The following is a 20,478-nucleotide window of genomic DNA, read 5'->3' as shown; positions in this document are numbered from 1 at the left end:
TCAAAGGTCAGCAATATGCACCTGTGGCTCTCAGGTTTTCAAGTTTCTAATGAAAGGACAAGACACCAGAAAAGGAACTTCTATTTCAAGGTTCAGAATCCACAATTTATTTGGAGTTTGTTTGTCAAACTACACTGGACTTTAAATACTTAAAAAAAACCCAAAACAAACAACCCACAACCAAAACACCACCACAAAGCAAAAAACCAAACAGCAGAACACGGACAGAAGCTGAACCACTCTCCCAACATAACACAGTTAAATTCTTAATATCAACTACAAAATTAAGTTTATCTAATGGATTTTTTAAAAAATCAACACTAACAAAATTGAGCCATACAGTCATGCACTACCACTTCTTGATTCCCAGATGGCACAGTAACTGTGCAAATGAAGATAGAGTACTTTCTGATATTGATATAGAAAGACAGAGTCCATCTTTGCAGTTTTATTCGTACTTTACTCCTAGTATTTTATGTGAAGTATCACACAGGCTATTATCTCCATTTAACGAAAGAAATTGGGAAATGAGTTTAGGTATTTATGAAGTGTCAACCAGACCAGCACACCCTCCTGAGATACATGCTGAAACACTTTAAAGAAGGACATAAAACAAGCAAAGGATGTTTTGTTTGCTAAAAAAGTTAGCCACACTTGGTGCACAGATGGCTGCTACATTACAATGTACCTAATTGCTACTATCAGAAAGCACGGATTTAAGAATACTGAATATAGTTTCTGAAAGTAAAAAAAAAATAAAAAAAATCACCTCAATCTTAAAAGGAAAGCTAAGCTGTTCAACTGCTAAAACATAGAATAAGAACAGCAATCTAGAAAAAGCATCAAATCAAATATACACTGACGATATGCTTTAAAGCAGAAAAAAAGTAAAATAACACAGAAGTAATTGTTTGATACTAAACTCCAAATTCCAGAAATTGAAATACAGCACAAAAGAAATAAAAATATATAAAACAAATGCATTTGGATGGTCATTAGTATTTAAAGCTTACATGGATTTTAATGAAGTTCTACAAAATAAAAATAGGGATGGTGTAGAGCAAGGAGTACTCACTTGCAAATCTGGCCTGTGCGCAGTCCCACCTCTAGCCACTGATTGTCTGTATGATCTTTGAGCAAATTTCAGAGTTTATGAAATGCATTTTTTCCCAAAACTAAAACGGAGGTGAGTCCTTCCCACAAGCATTAAAAGAAGGAAATCCAAGTATCTTGATGGAAAACCTACTAGAACTCTAATCTGTTCTTTAACACTGACACTGCAGGAGGCTTGGGGTTAATTTTCATTTGTTCTAAAGAAGTAAAACAAACCAATAAAGAAATACACCAAAACCAAGTAATGCCTAGCAAAGCACAGGAAAAGTGCATTCTTATATTAGAAGAAAAATGTTGAAAAAGAAGAAATTTAGTTATTGATGGGAGGTAGAGTAACATTTATAGCTCCTTGCAAATACTAAGCATTGTACATTTAGAAAGAGAAAAGTTTTACTTGAATCACAGGAAACGCTCCCATTCACTTCATCATATACAAACAATAGTAACAAAGTTAGCTCCTAAACACTTACCTTTTCAAATTTTGAAACAAGGTCTAACTGGGATAGTTGATTTGCTAAAGGTATGTCTTTTATTTATTTATTTATTTTAAATGTGAAAGGATACGAGGAGTTCCTTCTGTCCTACACACCAGGTAGAGACACGCAGCAATTACATGGGTCATCTTTCTCCCCCGAGTTAGGTGTTTGCTCACAGCCATCTTGAAAAAATTAAAGGCAGTATCCAGGCAATGTTGATTGAGTTGAAGCTGGTTTCCCAAGTGGTGAATCTGACGTTTCCCTAGAAAAATTAACAAGGAAAAAAAAAAATGCTTAACAACTTTGTAGTTAACGTGGTTTTGGGTTGGGGCTTTTTTGGTGTTTTTTTTTTTTAAAGACAAAACTGAGGGGGTGGATTTTGGATTTCATCTCTATGTGAAATACAGTAACCTCTCAAGTTCCAGGAATTATATATCCTCTGCTCCTCAGGACAAAAAATACCTCGTTTTGGATTGCTAGAATTGAAATACATGCAATCGATGAGCCCTGGAAAACAAAGCTGCAAATATCAGCCCCAGAGAGGATCCAAAATATAGCCAAGATTTCTCTGGCAAAAGATTATGCCCCCCCTCCCTTAACATCATTTGATAATTAGCACGAACTTCTGAAAACCAGAGGTCATGGCGTGTTTGACGCTGACATGCAAACAGAGGAGACATTTTGCTGAGCTCTCCAAGAAGTGAAGTTTGCAGTTCCTCTGACCACAACCAAAGCCCACAAGGAAAGGAGCTCTGCTCCAGGCTTGCCCATGATCACCACCAATGGAAGGCACTTCCCTCCTCTGAACACTTTCACACCCGAGCCTTCATTCAAGGCTTGGCTGCCAGACTGTCGAGATTCGTTTGTGGCTTCAGGAAAACAAATGTGCCTTCACCCTTAAATAAAATAATTTTTAAAAAAGTGTGTTTCAGATGATTCATGGCAGGAAGCGGTACAGCTGCTCGGACAGATGCAGGAAGCAAGGTCTGGGCCATCCTTACAGCTCCAGCTTTGGAAGAGTATGCCGAAAAGACAGCTTAAGAAAAAAAGATGGGGGAAGTCATGAGGAAAACAGAGCACTGAAGTTCCTCAGCATATGGGGTCAGATGACACATCAAGAAAAATCCTTTGCTTCAATGTGCCAAGCAGATGTTTCCAGTACATGTATTTACAGGAAACACTCTTCTGTTCCCTTCAGAGATGTCATGAGTAGCTTTGCTGAAGGGGGCACGACGACTGCCATGCGCCTCAGTCACCACTGCTCACAGAAAGCGATGATGACCACACCATGCTTACCAGAACAACGCCAGCACCTGCATAGACTGCACATCTTAATTTTATGCAAATCCCTACACCCTCATCACTAATAACATGGTAAAAATGCTTAACCTCCTATCAGCTGTCTGCCAAAGATGCTGCTTCAATTCAGCTTTAATAAAAAGTGACTCCAGACACACAGCCAGGGTCAGCAAGACTCCGGCCAAACAGGAGCTGCCACCAAGCGACGGCTTCTCCTTCCCGCACAAGCGGCAATTACTGCACTCACCAACAAGATCTCCTTTAAGGCACATTGGTCAACAAGGTGTAACACATTTGGATGAAGAAGTAATGACAGAGGAAGGATATGTTACCTTTTGCAGGAGGTGTGGGTACAATAAGCTACTCAAGAGTAATCCAAAGCCCATTAAGTGAATAGTTTTTCTACTGCCATCAGCAGGTCCTGGACTGGTGCTCACCAGCCTCAAATACAAATATGACATCTTCTCAAAACTATGATATTAACTAGCACTCGCCCTCACCTGAATTTTATTTCATGTTCTATAACCTGTATGCTGAAGCAGGATCAAGACTTCTATGTCCCTAAGAAAGAATTGGTTTGTACTCATCTGTGGGCAAAAAGAATGTGCTTAGAATTGAGTACTAAAATTTGTTTTTGCAGGGGCAACAAAGCAGCTTCCCTGATCAACCCCTGCCCAAGCAAGTCCACTCCAGAAGCCACCATGGATCAGCGAGGCTATGGAAAGCCCCCTCTTCCTATCACTTAAGCTTCCTGTTTTATCTGGTCGTATTTTTCCGTGCTTAGCTCCCGAGATGAAGACACAAAGAACTGTCATCTGTAAAGATTTTAGGTACTCCATGCAGATGTACAAACATTAAAAAAAAAAAAAATAGACACGATCATGCCCATATACCTCTCCCTTGGCTGCAGGGAGATCCAGACTGGAATCACTGCAGCAGCAAGTGCACAGCGTTCCCTTTAAGTAAGATGGTCCAACTCAATGTCCTCAAAGGCAGCTAGTAACAAGAAACAATTTCAGCAATTTTAAGTGTTGTCTGAATTTTGATTTTAAGTAAAGCTTTTGTAAAAGTAAAACTTTTGTAAAAACATAGAGAACAGTGGCTCCTATGCCAAGAGCCACACACACTCCTGAATGCCTCTTGGACTAATGGTGGAACCAGTATGCAGGGTCCACCTGGCTCCACAAGCACCAGGTCGGTGCAGTCCTGGGCACACACCAGAGAACAGCCCAAATGAGCTGGAGATGCAGAATAAGAACAGGACAAACATCCATAAGTCTTCTCCCCCAGCACCCCCCTGGCCCATCTCCATTACCAGGTAATCCTCCTCCCAAGAACACCACTCTCATTCAGGACTCACAACATACCAGAAGAAAAACAAAATAACATTGAGGAAGATATTTGAAATCCATTTCTTTCATGAACTATTTTTCCCACTGAGCTGGTCCCATCCCCAAGCTACCATTAATATTCTCTGAGTATTTAACCTTTTCTTAATTTCAAATGTTGAAATAAAATTCATCATAATCCATCCTAGGTAAACAGTACGCTTGTTTGAGTAATATATGCTTTTTTAGCTAAACTCTTCATCCAGCATCAATATTTTAAAATGCAATTACTTTAGGGGTGACCAGTCACTGTCTACTGACAAATAACAAAGTGATCTAAGAGCACAGGAAGGTACTTGTCCACTTAGGAAATACTATTTCTTTGAATGTTTTATTCAACCTTCAGCAGACCAGCAAAGGCTTTAATTCTGTGTGTTAGTACTCCCTCAAGCTGCTTTGTAGTATTATGTCAGTCATATAGTTTAGAAAAATAAGACAACTGTTACAATGCCATTGATCCCAAAAAAGAACAACTTAACACAGGACAAGAAGCATCTTAGAAGCTACGTGTATCTTGATGACTAAGTTGGTTTCGTCCTTATCTGTTATGAGAGAGAAAGAAATGTACTGCTTATAGCATCATCTAAGATAAATATTTATATTCTGTAATGTTTCCTACTTACTAAAGAAAGACCAAAAGCTTTGTTGTTGCCCCATCACCACCCTTGCCCCTTGAATTTAACATGACAACAAAATTCTGTTTTTCTGTTTATCTTATATAACACTACCAAAAAAAAAAAAAAAAGCTGGAAAAGTTAGCATTAGCAATCATGCTTCTAGGTTTCTCCACAGGGAACAGAATATACCTCGTACTCCTGTTTCCTTCACAGATTCAAGAAGCATCTCCATTCAAAAGGTAACTCCAAGAAAAGGCAAGTATTGGCTAAATGGCTATTGCCCCAGGACTGCAGTACAATACCAAACTGTTGTACAGTGCCCTCATCCCAGTCAGATGACAACCAAAACCATGTAATTTTGTGACTTCCAACCTTTTTAGCCAATCTCCCTAATCTGACATTTCAGGGCTCAAAAATGCATCTCTAATATTTTATTTAACTATAAATACAACAATCTAATCTGTTGGTATCTGAAGAGCAGATGTTCATACTTAGAGAAACTGGGCATAAGAAAATAACTGATCAAAATAAATTCTCTATCCAGTGCTTCAGTTACTGCTGACAAACATGAACAGAGACCAAATTCCCATTCTTACTGCCAATCCCCAACATTAAAAGTCCTCATAACTGTGCAATGGTAGCCACAAAGCTTGCTAAGCATTCAGACCCCTTCTTGCGTGAGTGACTGCTCCCTCAGCAACATGGTCAGGGCAGGGAGGAGCTGCAGAGCAGCTGCAAGCAACAGGGCTGGGAAGATGAGCAATTCCCTCCAGCAAACCTACAATTCTGCATTATGTCTGTCAGCCCTTGAACATACTCCCACTGCTCCTCGCTAGCTGGGTGGCATTTTATAACCTTCCATTTGCTGTTTATCTCCTGACTGTCTCTATCGTTTGCTCTAGACTAACAGCATGGCTTCAATCAGCCCTAACGGCTGCCTAATGCCCTTTCCACCAGTTTGACCATATGGTCCCAGTGTGCAGTGAGCTGGTTCAGCTATCTACAAGAATGCAACAAGCATTATGATCTCAGCCAAAACAGTGGGAATATCCAACATTACAATGCAATTTATTAGCAATCTGTTCAACTCAATATTCACCAGATTACACTGCACTGTTACAAATGAATTGAACTGCTCTAGTGGATGGAAAAGAACTGCCACACCTTTAAACCCTGCCCTGCTCTGGGTTATAAAACAGAACTCAAGACAACAGCTTCCAGACTTTATCTTTTTCTCCAGTACAACAGTTTTTAAAAAAAGTTTGGGTAGGACACTACGCAAAAAACTTTCAGCTGCTATCTCAGTACTATAAAGGAATATCATCATGAAGCTGGTGCAGGGTCTGGAGCACATGTCGTACAAGGAGCGGCTGAGGGAACTGGGGTTGTTTAGTCTGGAGAAGAGGAGGCTGAGGGGAGACCTCATCGCCCTCTACAACTACCTGAAAGGAGGTTGCAGAGAACTGGGGATGAGTCTCTTTAATCAAGTAATAAGTGATAGGACAAGAGGTAATGGCCTCAAGTTGCGCCAGGGAAGGTTTAGACTAGATATTAGGAAGTATTTCTTTACAGAACAGGTTGTTAGGTGTTGGAATGGGCTGCCCAGGGAGGTGGTGGAGTCCCCATCCTTGGAGGTGTTCAAGAGGTGGGCTGACATAGCACTTAGGGATATGGTGTAGTTGGGAACTGTCAGTGCTAGGTTAATGGTTGGACTAGATGATCTTCAAGGTCCCTTCCAACCTAGACGATTCTGTGGAACAGTCAGAAATAAGTATTGCGTTTTTTTCTGAAGCGCTAAGCAAGAGTACAACATAAGACAAAATAAACAGGGGTAAAACAACTCTCTTAGTAGGTGCATTGTTTATTAGTAATTTGCAATAAGATTTGTCTCTTTTGGGCCTTACAGGTTTTTGACAGATCTCGGGATTTTTTTTTTTTAAACCAAAAGAAATAAGAGCCTTTAAGGTCAAAGTTTACACTTCATGCTGCCCTTGCAATTTAAAGTGGTGTCTAAATATCTTTGGCAAAAGGACAAGGAACAGTGCCTTTTTAAAAAGGCAGGACAAGCTCATCAGGAAGGTTACAAAAATCCTTCCCCTTCCCTCACCAGTAAAACTGTAAAATTACTCTCCTTTAAAGAGCAAAAGAACAAAAGTCTAGAAACTACTGAAGTTTTGCAACATATACAACACACACCAGGCAGTTCCCATTTATTTCTCAAAGGTTCATCATACCATTGGGGTGGAGGGAGAGGCAGGGGAAGAAGAGAGAGAGAAAAGCTTGCATTTCTGTAAGCAACACAGAAAATCAAGTTCCCAGGCTACCAAGTAGTAAAGTTTATCACGCTCCTGAATCTGCATATAAAAACAAAAGGCCCTTTTCAGTTTTTAGTTCCAAGCTTCTAAAAAAAGTGTTTCTATCCATCTACTCCCAGCATGCTGAAAGAAACACCATCATCTTCTCAACTGATGCCAAACTCAATGCTTTGAACTGGCACGTAAGACCTGAACGTGTTAGTTCAGATAGGACCACTGAATGCTACTATCCTTTTATTTCAGAAAATTTCTATTGTTTTGATGGAGGAAACAGTAGTTATTACAAAACATGTAGGCTAGAAATCACTGTCACAAAGATAGATTTGCAGAAAATCTTGATAATATTAAATGTTTACCCAAGAGGCAGTTGATAGCAAAACTGCAGCTTAAGTTTTAATAGGAACAAAACAGAAAAGGGGGGAAAATCAGATCCATTCTTTACAAGCAATTTTCTTTCTTCTATGATCTTGTTACTACAGAAACATCTTGTTCTCCTCCCCTATTCACGAGGAAGCATACCTTTTTTTTGGATCCCTTAAAAGTCAGTAATGTCAAGCAGCTACAGATATATATTACTCTCATCTGGCTTCTGCCTCCTCATCTTCAACCCTCCCCTCAGACTGACAGAAACTGTAACACTGCTATTTCAAAGTAGTACTCTTCAGTACAAAGCATAAGCTTCCAGGGAAATAACAGGCAGTACACAGCCAGAGCTTAAATGAATTGTTATTACGATACTAAATTGCATCGTCAAAATCCAGGCATACAGATTTTCCCCCCTTTCTGCAATTTGCTTGAGGGGCCCTGGAAACTAGCACCACCTGAATCTGGCAATGGTGTCATGTCAACACTAAGCCTTTTTTATTTATTTATTTATTTTTCTCCAAAAAGGATTGTTATGGTAACAAACATTAGATTCTATTAAAGGAAACGTTTTGGATGGTTTTTGCTTGGGTATTCATTTCCAGAATTTGAATTACTTTACTGACTGAATTTTATATGCAGATTTTATTCTACATTTGGGTTTTCATTCCTTTTCTTTCTTGGAAAAGGCTTCCCAAAAGAACTCCCAAAAAAGGGGAAAAAAGAGCAGTTTTTATATGTGGGCATCCCTGCATGCTCTTCATATCTTTCAATTTCAACAAGTCCCAGCTCAAGGCCTGAATGAATTTCCTGCTCTTAGCTCCATGCCAGGCTTCTATGTTATTTGTATTACAAATAAGTAAAATAAACAAAGCCACAACAGGGAAAGTCCAGGAATATCAGTATGATACTCTTATGAGATACTCTTATGAAGTCTGGTCCCAGAAGCCTAATCAAGGGTACATCCCATGATCAAAGAAGAAAATATTTAATGCCCAAACAATGGGGGGAGGCAGGGAGGAAATCAAGGCGATGGCTGCAGCGATCACACCGAGCATTTCCAGCAACACACACAATACCATGAGTGAGAAGCAGCTTCATCTCTGCGAGCCTGTAATGAAAAAGGCCAACGACCAGTAAAAAGTAGCAGCACAGTAGGACATTACAGCAGTCCTGACCCAGCATAATAACAACTTGAATTTTATTAAGGATAGCTAAGAGTTATTCCCAGTAACACCTAACTGCCTATGAGAAAAGTGATGAACATGCTGGCCTCATTCCCACACTCTGCCTAACTTTCACCTAGCCCCAAATCCCCACTTCACCACCACCTAACTGTGGGTGTACCCCACGTCCTCAGACCCCTGCTCTTCCACAGAACTCCCCGGTTTCTCCACGGGATGTGCCTGTCTCAGGGCTGAGCAGCCTGGAGTCTGTGCACGCTCGGTCCCCTTCTGACTGATGCCTCCCAGTGCCTGTGTCACTTGGCAGACCTGCTTCGGGGAGTGCCCAAGGGTATGCTCTGTTCCCGTTATCTCAGCAGAGGAAAACAGTTCCTGGCTCCTTCCCTGTGATATTCCACCAGCTGCACCAGCACAACTGTTCACGGGGATGCACGGAAAACCAAACCAGTAAACTGATCCTTGTTAAAAATAACCTTGTGAAATAAAAAAAAAAGACTTAATCCAGACCTGTTTACTGAAGGATTGATGCCTCCACTTTATCTTCTTAGGGCCAGAACCAGACTATCTCAGCACAGGGACCTGTATTCAATTTCTCTGTCTGCTGACAACAATCCAACCCATCCATTTTGCCTCCCATGAGAGCACCCCAGCTACCAGGTGCAGCTCCCCATCTCTCCTGGTAAAGCCCTTCCTTCGCATGTCAAATATTCATTCATTCACTCAGCTAAAGAGAACTAGCATGCAACTTTAAGATTAATGACCTAAAAATCCAGATAGCGGTCACTACCCCAACCACTTCTTAAATATTTGATACTAAGCTACTTTTCTTTCACCTAGAAAATTTGCTGTTAATGTCTCTTCCCAGCACTTATCTGTACTTCTTTAAGTATTCATTCCATCAAAACTGGCCCTTGTATTCCATTAATGCCAAAGCAGGCCTGCAAAGCGCCCACATAACTTCCCCCACCCCCCTCCTCAAGCACTTTTTCCATTCCCTGATTATATGATACCACTCCCACATGGGCAGCTTCTTTGCATATACAGCAACTGGCCATTTGAATTAATTTGCCTTTCCCACTCTGAAAAATTTGGCATCATAAGCAGTTCCTCTGACTTTCTGCATTCAGTTCCTGGAATTCTGCTTCCCTCGCAGGTGGTATTTCTACTGCTGCCATTGAATTCATGTTATCCATCTAACTACTACCCCTGCTTCAACAACAGACTAGAAGCCATACGGTTTATTCATGGGCTGTGCCTAACCTATTGCCAATCTTGTCCCACCATCCTCAGACAGTGGCATGCTTGCTTCTTATCCTTAATTTTTTTTTTTTAATACAGCTAAAGAACTTTATGCTAATGAAGTCTTAACTGAACTTCACTTCTGGTGTCAAGAGTTGGAAAACCACAGCCAATGCTGACATTAAAACAATGGCAAAAACCCCAGTCTGTTGATTCACTAGCATCTGAAGGTATTGGATCACGACTGTTTTAAGTCAAGCTAAAGCCCAAGCTGTTGCTGCAGACAGCGTTCCCATCTCCGGTGTGACATTTACGGGGCAGCATGCAGATACAGATGAGGGAACTTGCTCTACTGAAAATCAGCCCAAACAACAAAAACTTAAATTTTCAGTTGGACCAGTTCCCTCATATAACTCAACAAGCAGCCTCCCAAGCCCTAACGGCAGCAGAATGTGTCTGGGGTGAGGAGAAATGCTGTCAGCAGCAGCGTACACGTGGATTGACTTAAAGCAAATGTGAGACTGCAGCCTAAATGGGTCAAAGAGAAAAGCACACACTATCCCTATGTTTCCTCCTGCTTCCCTGCTACTGCTCCCAGCCCTCGCCACTCCTCTCATACAAGCAAGCTTACACAAAAGTCTGACTTATCACAGTTTAAACAAATGCTAACATGTTCATTAGTTGTTTGTATATTAGAATGCTTCAGGTCGTTTAAGATTAATTTTGGAAGGAAGCAAATATGGACTGGTTTATATCCAAAAGTTTTGTCAACTCAATTTTTTACTCACGTAAGATTTGCAGCTGTTTCAAAGTCGAAACAGCTGGAAGGCTACACTACTGGCAAGAACTGTGAGCACATGTATGATTAATGTAGCATAACCCTTACCTATCTGACGTTAAGGGAATTAGAAAGAAAAATTTAAGATACTAAGAACTTTTAGGTAGTGGTAGCTTTTGAGCATGCAAGATTTCCTTCTGAAAGCACCATCAGTTAGGCTTTGCTTTAATCTTCCTCTGTTTTGTTTGGACAGTGCTTTTTTTTAAATTACATTTTAAATGACAGTTATTCTTAGAGATTTTTCTGTATGTATATACATGTAAAGCTTTTCCCCCACACTTATCAATTACCAATTGTTACTCTTGTCACAACAAGAAATGAAACATTTCTGCTGTCACACAGCATTAGTGCTGATCCAAGCACTACCTTCAACCATCCAAAATCATTTCTACATCACTGCAAGAAAAAAAAAAAGATTTGCTCATGACATAATCTGACAGTTTTGAAAAGATCACTTTTTTAAAGTTTTAAAACCCCATAATTCTAGCATTATAAGATAGATCAGAACTTGTTTCATACCTACAAAGAAAAAAGCATTTAACTAACAAGCAACTGTCATCAATCTACACAGCTAGAAAAATTCAAGAATACAGAACAATATAGGAAAAAATAACTTTTACCAATAGGCAACAGAATTATCAAAATCTTTAAAACAAAACAAAAATGAAGACTAAACACAAAAGGATCCATTGCTGCAATGGAAAACTTTACAGATGAGAACAGCATATAAATCAGTGCAGTGTTATCTGCTCGCTGACAGCACGTTCTAGTGCCTTCCTTGCAGATCAGGGCTTTTGCAAGGCAAAGAGAGTGAAAACTGACAGGAGCCATTTTTCAGAGTCTTGCGGACACCACAGAAGCAGCCAGGAGCCCCAGGACTCGAGGTGCTTTGCATGGACAAGGAGGATGCAGGAGCTAAAAGTATCCCCTGGCCAGAACTGCCACTGAGGCCCAGGGGACAGGGACAAGAGCAGAAATAATTGAGTTACCAGCTGAACAATTACCACTTCTCAGCTGCACTGCAGCGACTATTAGCTAAGGTCACACATACTAAGGTTGTTTAAAAAAAATGAAAAAAAAAAAATCTTCATGTTTAATCCACTTTCCCTGCTATAAAAGCCGACAGCCCAGCCTTTCCCTGCCAAGATGCTTCCGCGTATCTCTCTGTGAACCTTCCCTACTTTCCCTGTCCACCTTTAATACTTAGTTTTTATAACATGTCTGAGAATTTACTTGTTCTCAGACACCTGTAGACCAATTTTCCTCCCCTAGAGTTCAGCCCCGCTCCTCTGCACACCAGTTGTTCTGTCAAAATACAACTGTTAGTGTTAAGTCATTTCCACTCTCTATCATTCAACTGTGTAGGCAGGAAAGACCTTACTGACAGAGACTAATACCCTCTCTGCTCTCAACCTCTACTTGACTTCAGGTTGCTGCTGCTTCTTCAGGACTGAAAAAGGCCTGTGAGCCCAAAGCTACTCTCAGGTTATGGTTCTAGGTTGGGTTTTTTTTTTCTTCCTTCCTCCGTAATTCTATATGCTGATCTAAAAGGGCACACTCTCTCCATCCAGACCTTACCCGATTGTCAGTCAAAGTAGTAATGACACAGTAATTCCAAAAGTAAAAATTTCCTAAACATCAACTAATTGGCAAATCTGTTAATGCATCTCAAAAAATGGAAATATGGTGAGAAAAGGGAAAAAGGATGCAGAGAGAAGTAGTTGAGGGGGGTGAAGAAAAAGAGGCAGTTATTAAAGATATCAAAAGGATAAGAGATAAACATGATCTAAAAATGGAAGCAGAAAGAGAGAAGAAGAGAAATCAAACTGGGGAAGTCACAGAAACGTTACAAAAGCAAGTAAGATTGTATTAGGTTAATACTTAGTTAAGGTATTTTTATATGAAGCTGACAAGAGCGGTCAAATACTTCTTCCTTTATACAGAAGGGATAAGAAACCTAGCAGTTAGGTAAGAGAGCATCAGTCTTTATCCAGGCTGCAGCTATAGAATGAAGTTCTGTCCTTAGTTTGTCCCTGGCAGCTGAGTCCATCAGCTACAGGTAACAAGGAGTATGAATCTAAGGGGGCTGCTCTCCTTTATCACTACAAAAGGCCTATTTAGATCAGAGCTACAACTGCCCCTCAGAATTTTATCTGTGCACTGCCCATAGATGATGGGAGAAGTTACGGACAGAGCTTCAGCCTCAACTTTTGCATTTCCTTCCTTTTTAAACTAAAAATAAGTGAATCTCAGCTAAACAATGTAGCAAATCAGTTAAACTATTTATCAAGCCAGTCTCTTGTGCTATCTAGTTCAGCTTGGAGTTCAAAGAAGATTTATGTTTAAAGAGAAAATGCACATATTTCAGGAACAACCTTATATGCCTTTAAACAATAACATTTATATAAGTCAGATGTACAGTCTGTTCCAGCAAAGAATTAAAATTACAATGCCATCTATGTATTTCTACAGAGCCAACATGGCCCTCTTAGCAAGTATTTGGCAAATTTGAATAATTTTATCTGTACGTTTGTGAAACCTTGTGAAGGTACTCTTTGCATACAGGATGTCATCAGCAACTGTTCTGGGAGGAGGAAATTCTCACTAGACTTTGGGCTCCTCCTGGAGAGCCCTGATCACCCTAGAAATAGAGATGGAGAGCATGGCAGGGGATAAGGGGTGGGCGTTTAAAGACCCAGAGATTGAATTTACAGCCTTCACCAAATTACCAAACGTGATTTCTTAAGAGAAGAGCAGAAGATCACTAGATTTCTGGAAGACAATGGAAGTTTAGGCCATAAATAGATATAAGCATGAGTTCATGCCTAAGGACTAATAACATAAAATTAAAGGAAAATGTAAGCACCATGTTAACGGGAACAAAACTCATTGGACCTCATAATAGTTTCCCAAGGGAACTGGTGGAAACTCCCACTGTTTGGAACATATGAATCCAGGAAGGGCAAAACACAAAAAAAGGCATAATATGGAGTGATTCCATATAAGAAAAATGGGCTAAGATGATTTACTAGGTTAAAGTAAGTTCTTATGCTTTTGCAAAACTGTAAGCTTAAGAGAGAGGCTGCTTTGCATGACAGAATCATTATGTATACTGAACGTACAGAACAGGGGAAAAAAATCCCCCACTCTTTCCTCCCTAAACAGCCATCTCTGCTGACTCGGTACAACAGCCTTCCAGCCTGCTCAGTTTGGCAGCAGAACAATACAGACCCAATCTCAGACAGACCAACCTGACCTGTACAGCAAAGATCCACTCACTCAAGTTCCCACCTCTTAATTTTTTTTTCCCCTGTAGTCACCACTCCATTCCATTTTCCTAAATTAAATATTGTATTAGCAATACACTCCACAAAAAAATCTCAATACTTGTTCATGTAACAATGTCTGAGAAATTTTGTCCATATCCAAACTCTTTAGGTACCAACTTCCTTTGCTCTTCTAGATGATCCACTTGGCACCGGTGTGCCAGTCCTTAGTAGTTAAAGAAAATTTTGGGTAAGCACAATTACATTTTTCTGTTCTTTATGTGCTAAACCTCAAAGATCAATAACAACAGGGTTTCTTCTGTGCAGTATGACTTCAAGATAGGATGTGAGATCATCCATTAAACATACATATCCAAGACTAGATGCATTATTAATTCATTTTCCCCTAGGTAATATGGCATGGTGAAAAATAGCTACCAGAGAACATACTGACTAAAGACTTAAACAGAAATCAGTGGATTTATGTGATGATTGCTATGCAGCAACCTAACAGATCTCATTAAAGGAGACATGGATTCTTCTCCCCTGATACTGTCACTCCTCCTACAGAGTAGACATTGATGTTCAACACAAGGAAGAATATTGATTGCAACATACCCCAGAAATAGTTCTTACACCAGTTGTGAGAATGATGTATCTGAATTTAATATTGCCTGAGTCTCACTACAGACAGGTCTCAACTTCATAGCATTTTTCTGACAGTGTTTGGAAAATCTCTTTTTTTAAATAAATTGGCTATAAAACACTACCTGCCTCTGAGTTTCAATTAGTTAGGTGCTGTAAACATCAAAATGAGTTTTTACTGTTGCCATCTTTGACTTTGTGGAGCTGCAAACAAGGAAGTTGCCTTAAGGAATTGCTTAACATCAGCATCATCTCAAACTTAACTAACATATTGCTGCAGTAGAGTCCATAGAGTAAATTCTGTTTACTGACCTCTTAAGATCCACAAGAATAAACAAACACTTCAATCAACTGCCTGCCTCAGACTTGTTTATGCTACAAGCAGCTCCTCACTGAAGGACTCAGAAGTTCTACTGTTACATTCATCAACCTCAAGGACCATGCTTTTCCTCTGCAAAACAATTATAATCTGGCCCTTACTCCTTCCTACCTTTTGTATTTTACTCTTGTTAGGGAAAGCAGACAGGCAGTTGAAATTCAGCCTAGCTTTGCACAAGATGACCTTATGTCTACATACCCATGGCCCTGGCCACTACAACAACAACAGACTGAGGTTAACATTAACACAGGGACAGGGAAGGGATCTTACCCCTGTACTCGGCACTGGTGAGGCTGCACCTGAATTACTGGGTTCGGTTTTGGGCCCCTCACTACAAAAAGGACATTGAATTACTTGAGCGTGTCCAGAGAAGGGCAACAAAGCTGGTGCAGGGTCTGGAGCACATGTCGTATGAGGAGCAGCTGAGGGAACTGGGGGTGTTTAGTCTGGAGAAGAGGAGGCTGAGGGGAGACCTCATGGCCCTCTACAACTACCTGAAAGGAAGGTGCAGAGAGCTGGGGATGAGTCTCTTTAACCAAGTAACAAGCGATAGGACAAGAGGGAATGGCCTCAAGTAGTGCCAAGGAAGGTTTAGACTAGACATTAGGAAGCATTTCTTTCCCAAAGGGGTTGTTGGGTGTTGGAATGGGCTGCCCAGGGCAGTGGTGGAGTCCCCATCCCTGGAGGGGTTTAAGAGTTGGGTTGACATAGCGCTGAGGGATCTGGTGTAGTTAAGAATGGTCAGTGTGAGGTTAACGGTTGGACTAGATGATCTTCAAGGTCTTTTCCAACCAAGATGGATTCTGTGATTTCTGTATGGTCCAACACCATCCTACTGCATTATCATACAAAAAGAAGTATAGGTGCCGCTTTGTTTAATCCAGCTTTAATTATCATAAGCATTCAACTTCTATAGAAAGCCATGCTCCTACAGATAGGAATCTAAACTTGGCACAACCAAACATTTCTGAGGACCCCAAATCAACTGTGGTTTTAGCTTCTGGTAACTCTGCCTCTTACCATTTTGAAGTCACAGCATTCAAATCTTCAACGTTTTATTCCAAGTGGCTGTTATGATGTTGTCTCCCTTTTATGTTTTCTACAGACTAAATCAGGAATGGATATCTGACATAAGGATCCTTCTTCTTAGCTTAATAATGAGCAAGTGCGTCTGGAGGAGACTGAAAACCACACACTATTCTCTGCGTTGAACCACGGAGGCAGGTGGCAGTCCTTCACTTCTGCTGCGAGATGCAGAGGAGACAAACTACTCCAAATGTACACTTTGAAGAACTTGATTTTTGTTTCTGTGTCACCACTTACACTCCCTTATGCTCATCTTCATCTTCTGCTGAAGCTTTCTTAGGATTATATTTCATATTTAGTATTCACTGTCACTGTAATCCCACAACTTGACTTTCCTGGCACGACAAATCAGTGTTTCTCAGAAATCCAGAACAACCTCAAAGCTTTTTTTTCCTTTGTGTCAAAGAGCTTGATCAACATCAAATTTCCTTTTCTTCTTAAAGCTGGTATCAAACACTGCAATGATCTTGGAATGTAATTTGTTGTATATGTCAGATCAAAAAGTAGAGAGCAGAGTTGCGGGAAAACAAAACTATCCGCACATACAGTAGGAAAACTGTCTAATCAGTAGCAAAAAGAGCATGTGAGCACCACTGTAATCCTTCAAAAAGAAAATTATTTCTATTCCCAGTTCTCCAGGATCTGAAATAGAGTGCAAAGCACCCTTGAGGAGATCATTTGCCATCAAGGAATGGTAGACTCACCATGGACCGACAATGGAAGGAGACAGAAGTATGTTTACGATCCACAGGATGTCTAACAACTTTATTTTGACCAAAGCTACAGATACCCATTTGCTCTCAAGAAAGAAGCTGGCAGCAAGCAAGAGTTAACTTTTAGTATAGGGCCAGCTGGAATAACACAGACCACTCAGACAACAAACGTCACCTCACAAGCACCCTGGATTCGTTCCAAAACTCACTTGAAAAGTGGTATTCTTTCTTGACACGCTCAAGGACTGATTCAGCTTGCAGCAGAAACAGTACTTTTTTTCCCCTAGAGCATGTTAGGAATCATACTTTCTAAATCTACTTTGAGATGATTCTGAATAGTCTCAACACACACATTTTCCCACAGCATCACTAAGCAAGCCTATAAATTATTTTCCTTGTATTTAAGCTTAAAAACAAAGATTTTACATAGGTAAAAATGTCGGATTATTTCCCCACCTCCCAAAAGAAAGAACCCTTTAAATACAGAAATACATTCTAAGGTAGAAAGGGACTGCATTTGCAAAGCTATTCACCCACATTAGTAGTGCTATGAAATCACTTAAAAGATTTCAGCTGACATTCAATAATTTTATTTCTAGCTATTTCCCTGAGCTCTCAGAGCTTCCACGGTCAGGGAAGTAAGTAAACATAACACCTGCTTGGATTTGGAAGCTGCATGGGGCTCAGAATAATAAGGCAATCCCTCTAAAATCTCCCTCATTTACAGATGCCAATCTGCTGACGATAGGAAGATAGTTGTGCTCACCTTCAGAAATGAGGATGAATTTGGATTAGCAAATACTGAGGATTCATCTCACATTTAAAACAGAGTCTGGTAGTTAGAGACGAGTGAATGATAAACTAAGAGCTATTACTGATTTACTGCTTTTTCATATACAGTCTGCTTTCCTCTCTTCACTCCACAGCAAACCTAGGGTAAGAAGCAGGACAGAATACACAAAAACCTCAGTCTGAAGATTAGGTACAACTGGAACAGCTGGGCCTGTACTTTTCATTATTTTTATTTTGTAAGAGCATTTTCCTAATCTTTCAGTGATTAGAAGAAATCTACTTTCTTCTTTTATAACAAATCAGGTAATATAACAGAGGATGAAGTTACCAGAGACAGTTGAAAGGGGAAATCTGACATCCCCCATCCATCCCACCACCATCCCTTGCACCAGCTCACAGTGCTCTTCAGATTTTGTGCTGAGCCACAAACCAAGGAAAAAAGAAAAAGCAGTCAGTTTTCCACAGGCATCAGCCAGAGCAAGGAAGAGAAGCGAGACAAGCACTGGCAAGAAGTACAGCAGCAAGCCTTGAGAGTTGTTCATCAGTAACATGCAACTCCTCTGATTTGTCTAAGATACTACAAAGAGTTTGGAAGCAGAAGTTTACACCTGTCCATGTACTCCCTCCAAACATGCAGTATATATATTCCATAAGCAAAGACATCAATCTCCTAACCTGATTTAGAAAGTGTCTTTTCCCATGTAAAAGGATTTCTATGCATCTAAGCTTTTATGTATATGCAGGTGGTCATGGAGCAGGTCATCTTGAGTGCCATTAGAAGTCATATAATGGACAACCAGGGGATCAGGCCTAGTCAGCATGGGTTTATGAAAGGCAGGTCCTGCCTGACAAACCTGATCTCCTTCTATGACAAAATGACCTGACTATTGGACGAGGGAAAAGCTGAGGATATTATCTACCTGGATTTTTGAAAAGCATTCAACACAGTTCCCCATAGGATTCTTATAGAAAAACTGGCTGCTCATGGCCTGGATGAGCCAACGGTCTGCTGGGTCAAGCACTGGCTGGATGGACGGTCCCAGAGAGTGGTGGTCAATGGAGCTAAATCCAGCTGGCGGCCGGTCACAAGTGGTGTTCCTCAGGGCTCGGTGTTGGGACCATTTCTGTTCAACATCTTTATTGATGATCTTGATAAGGGCATAGAGTGCATTATCAATAAATTCGCAGATGACACCAAGTTAAGCGGGAATGTCAATTGGCATGAAGATAGGGAGGCACTGCAGAGAGACTTGGATGGATTGGATCGGTGAGCCAACATTAACGGGATGAGCTTCAACAAGGCCAAAAGTGCCAGGTCCTGCACTTGGGCCACAACAACCCCATGCATGGCTACAGGCTTGGGGAGGTGTGGCTGGAGAGCTATGCAGAAGAGAAGGATCTGGGGGTTCTAATTGACAAGCAGCTGAACATGAGCCAGCAGTGTGCCCAGGTGGCCAAGAAAGCCAACAGCATCCTGGCTTGTATTAGAAATAGTGTGACCAGCAGAAGCAGGGAGGTGATAGTCCCCCTGTACTCTGCACTGGTGAGGTCACACCTGGAGTATTGGGTCCAGTTTTGGGCACCTCAATACAAGCAGGATATCGAGGTGCTGGAACGAGTGCAGAGGAGGGCAACAAAGCTGGTGAAGGGCCTGGAGAACAAATCCTGTGAGGAGAGACTGAGGGAGCTGGGACTGTTCAGTTTGAGGAAGAGAAGGCTGAGGGGAGACCTCATCACTCTCTACAACTACCTGAAAGGACATTGTGGAGAGGTTGATGCTGGTCTCTTCTCACAGGTGATTAGTGACAGAACAAGAGGAAATGGCTTTAAACTCCAACAGGGGAGGTTTAGACTGGACATTAGGAAAAAATTTTTCACAGAAAGAGTGGTCAGACAGTGGAATAGGCTGCCCAGGGAGGTGGTGGAGCCACCATCCCTGGATGTGTTTAAAGGTCGTTTGGATGAGGTGTTGGGGGCTATGGTGTAGGGGAGAACTTTGTAGAGTAGGGCTGATGGTTGGACTTGATCCCAAGGGTCTTTTCCAACCTGAATGATTCTGTGATTCTATATGCACACGTGCCCAAAGGAACCAGAAATGCCTTTCTGCATCAAGTGGCTCTGCAAAACCCTGAAACTAAGTACCAGGATGACTACTAAGGATAATCACCCATGCTTTAGCACCCATGCTACCACATGACAGTGTGGCTGGAGACCCTACAGTGTTTATATCTCCCTTTTAGGCAAGATACTGTGATGCTTTCTAAAAAGCAAGAACATTGAAGATGGCTGCATCTTATACATCAATTTTGCAAGGACACAAAGCAAGCGACCTTTAGGTTCAATATGTTCTATACTGCTATCAGAAAAATCCCTCAGACCAGACCTAACCACCAGTGTCTGGAGAGTAACCCATTCTCAGAAATTCATCCTAAATGGACTACAGAGCAAAGTGCAAACTACTAAACCTTACACAGCTCCCTTTGTAGCAATACTAACTTCATAATTCCTACCATAAAAAATGCATGGAATGCTTTCTCTGAATATTGATTTATAAAAGCAGTCAAACAGCACATCTAAGGTACAATATAAAGGTATATAAAAACATAACGTACAATATATTCTTATACATTCCCTCTAGAATGCCAATCATACAGGAGAAAATGTGCATCTAATTCCTGTACATGAACCCTGCTCTGTATATAATCCCAGAAACTGGAACTAGGATCCTAAACTGCTTTCTTAATATTATGCATTTCATAATATAC

The 20,478-nt window shown here is 40.8% G+C and overlaps 1 protein-coding gene across 2 annotated transcripts in view; it reads right to left on the bottom strand.

Moving 5' to 3' along the window:
* The window catches only part of BRF1 (BRF1 general transcription factor IIIB subunit), a 179,327-nt gene that overhangs the window by 130,728 nt on the left and 28,121 nt on the right, over nucleotides 1-20,478 (bottom strand). For both annotated transcript variants that reach the window (XM_074820977.1, XM_074820978.1), the window contains exon 3: nucleotides 1,678-1,851. In XM_074820977.1, the coding sequence (XP_074677078.1) occupies nucleotides 1,678-1,851 (174 nt within the window). The remainder of the gene's footprint in view (nucleotides 1-1,677; nucleotides 1,852-20,478) is intronic.

The sequence above is a fragment of the Strix aluco genome, chromosome 4 (genome assembly GCF_031877795.1).
Source record: "Strix aluco isolate bStrAlu1 chromosome 4, bStrAlu1.hap1, whole genome shotgun sequence".
Classification (NCBI taxonomy): domain Eukaryota; kingdom Metazoa; phylum Chordata; class Aves; order Strigiformes; family Strigidae; genus Strix; species Strix aluco.
Note: the sequence above shows the minus strand (reverse complement) of the source record. Positions and strands in the feature narration are given on the sequence as shown.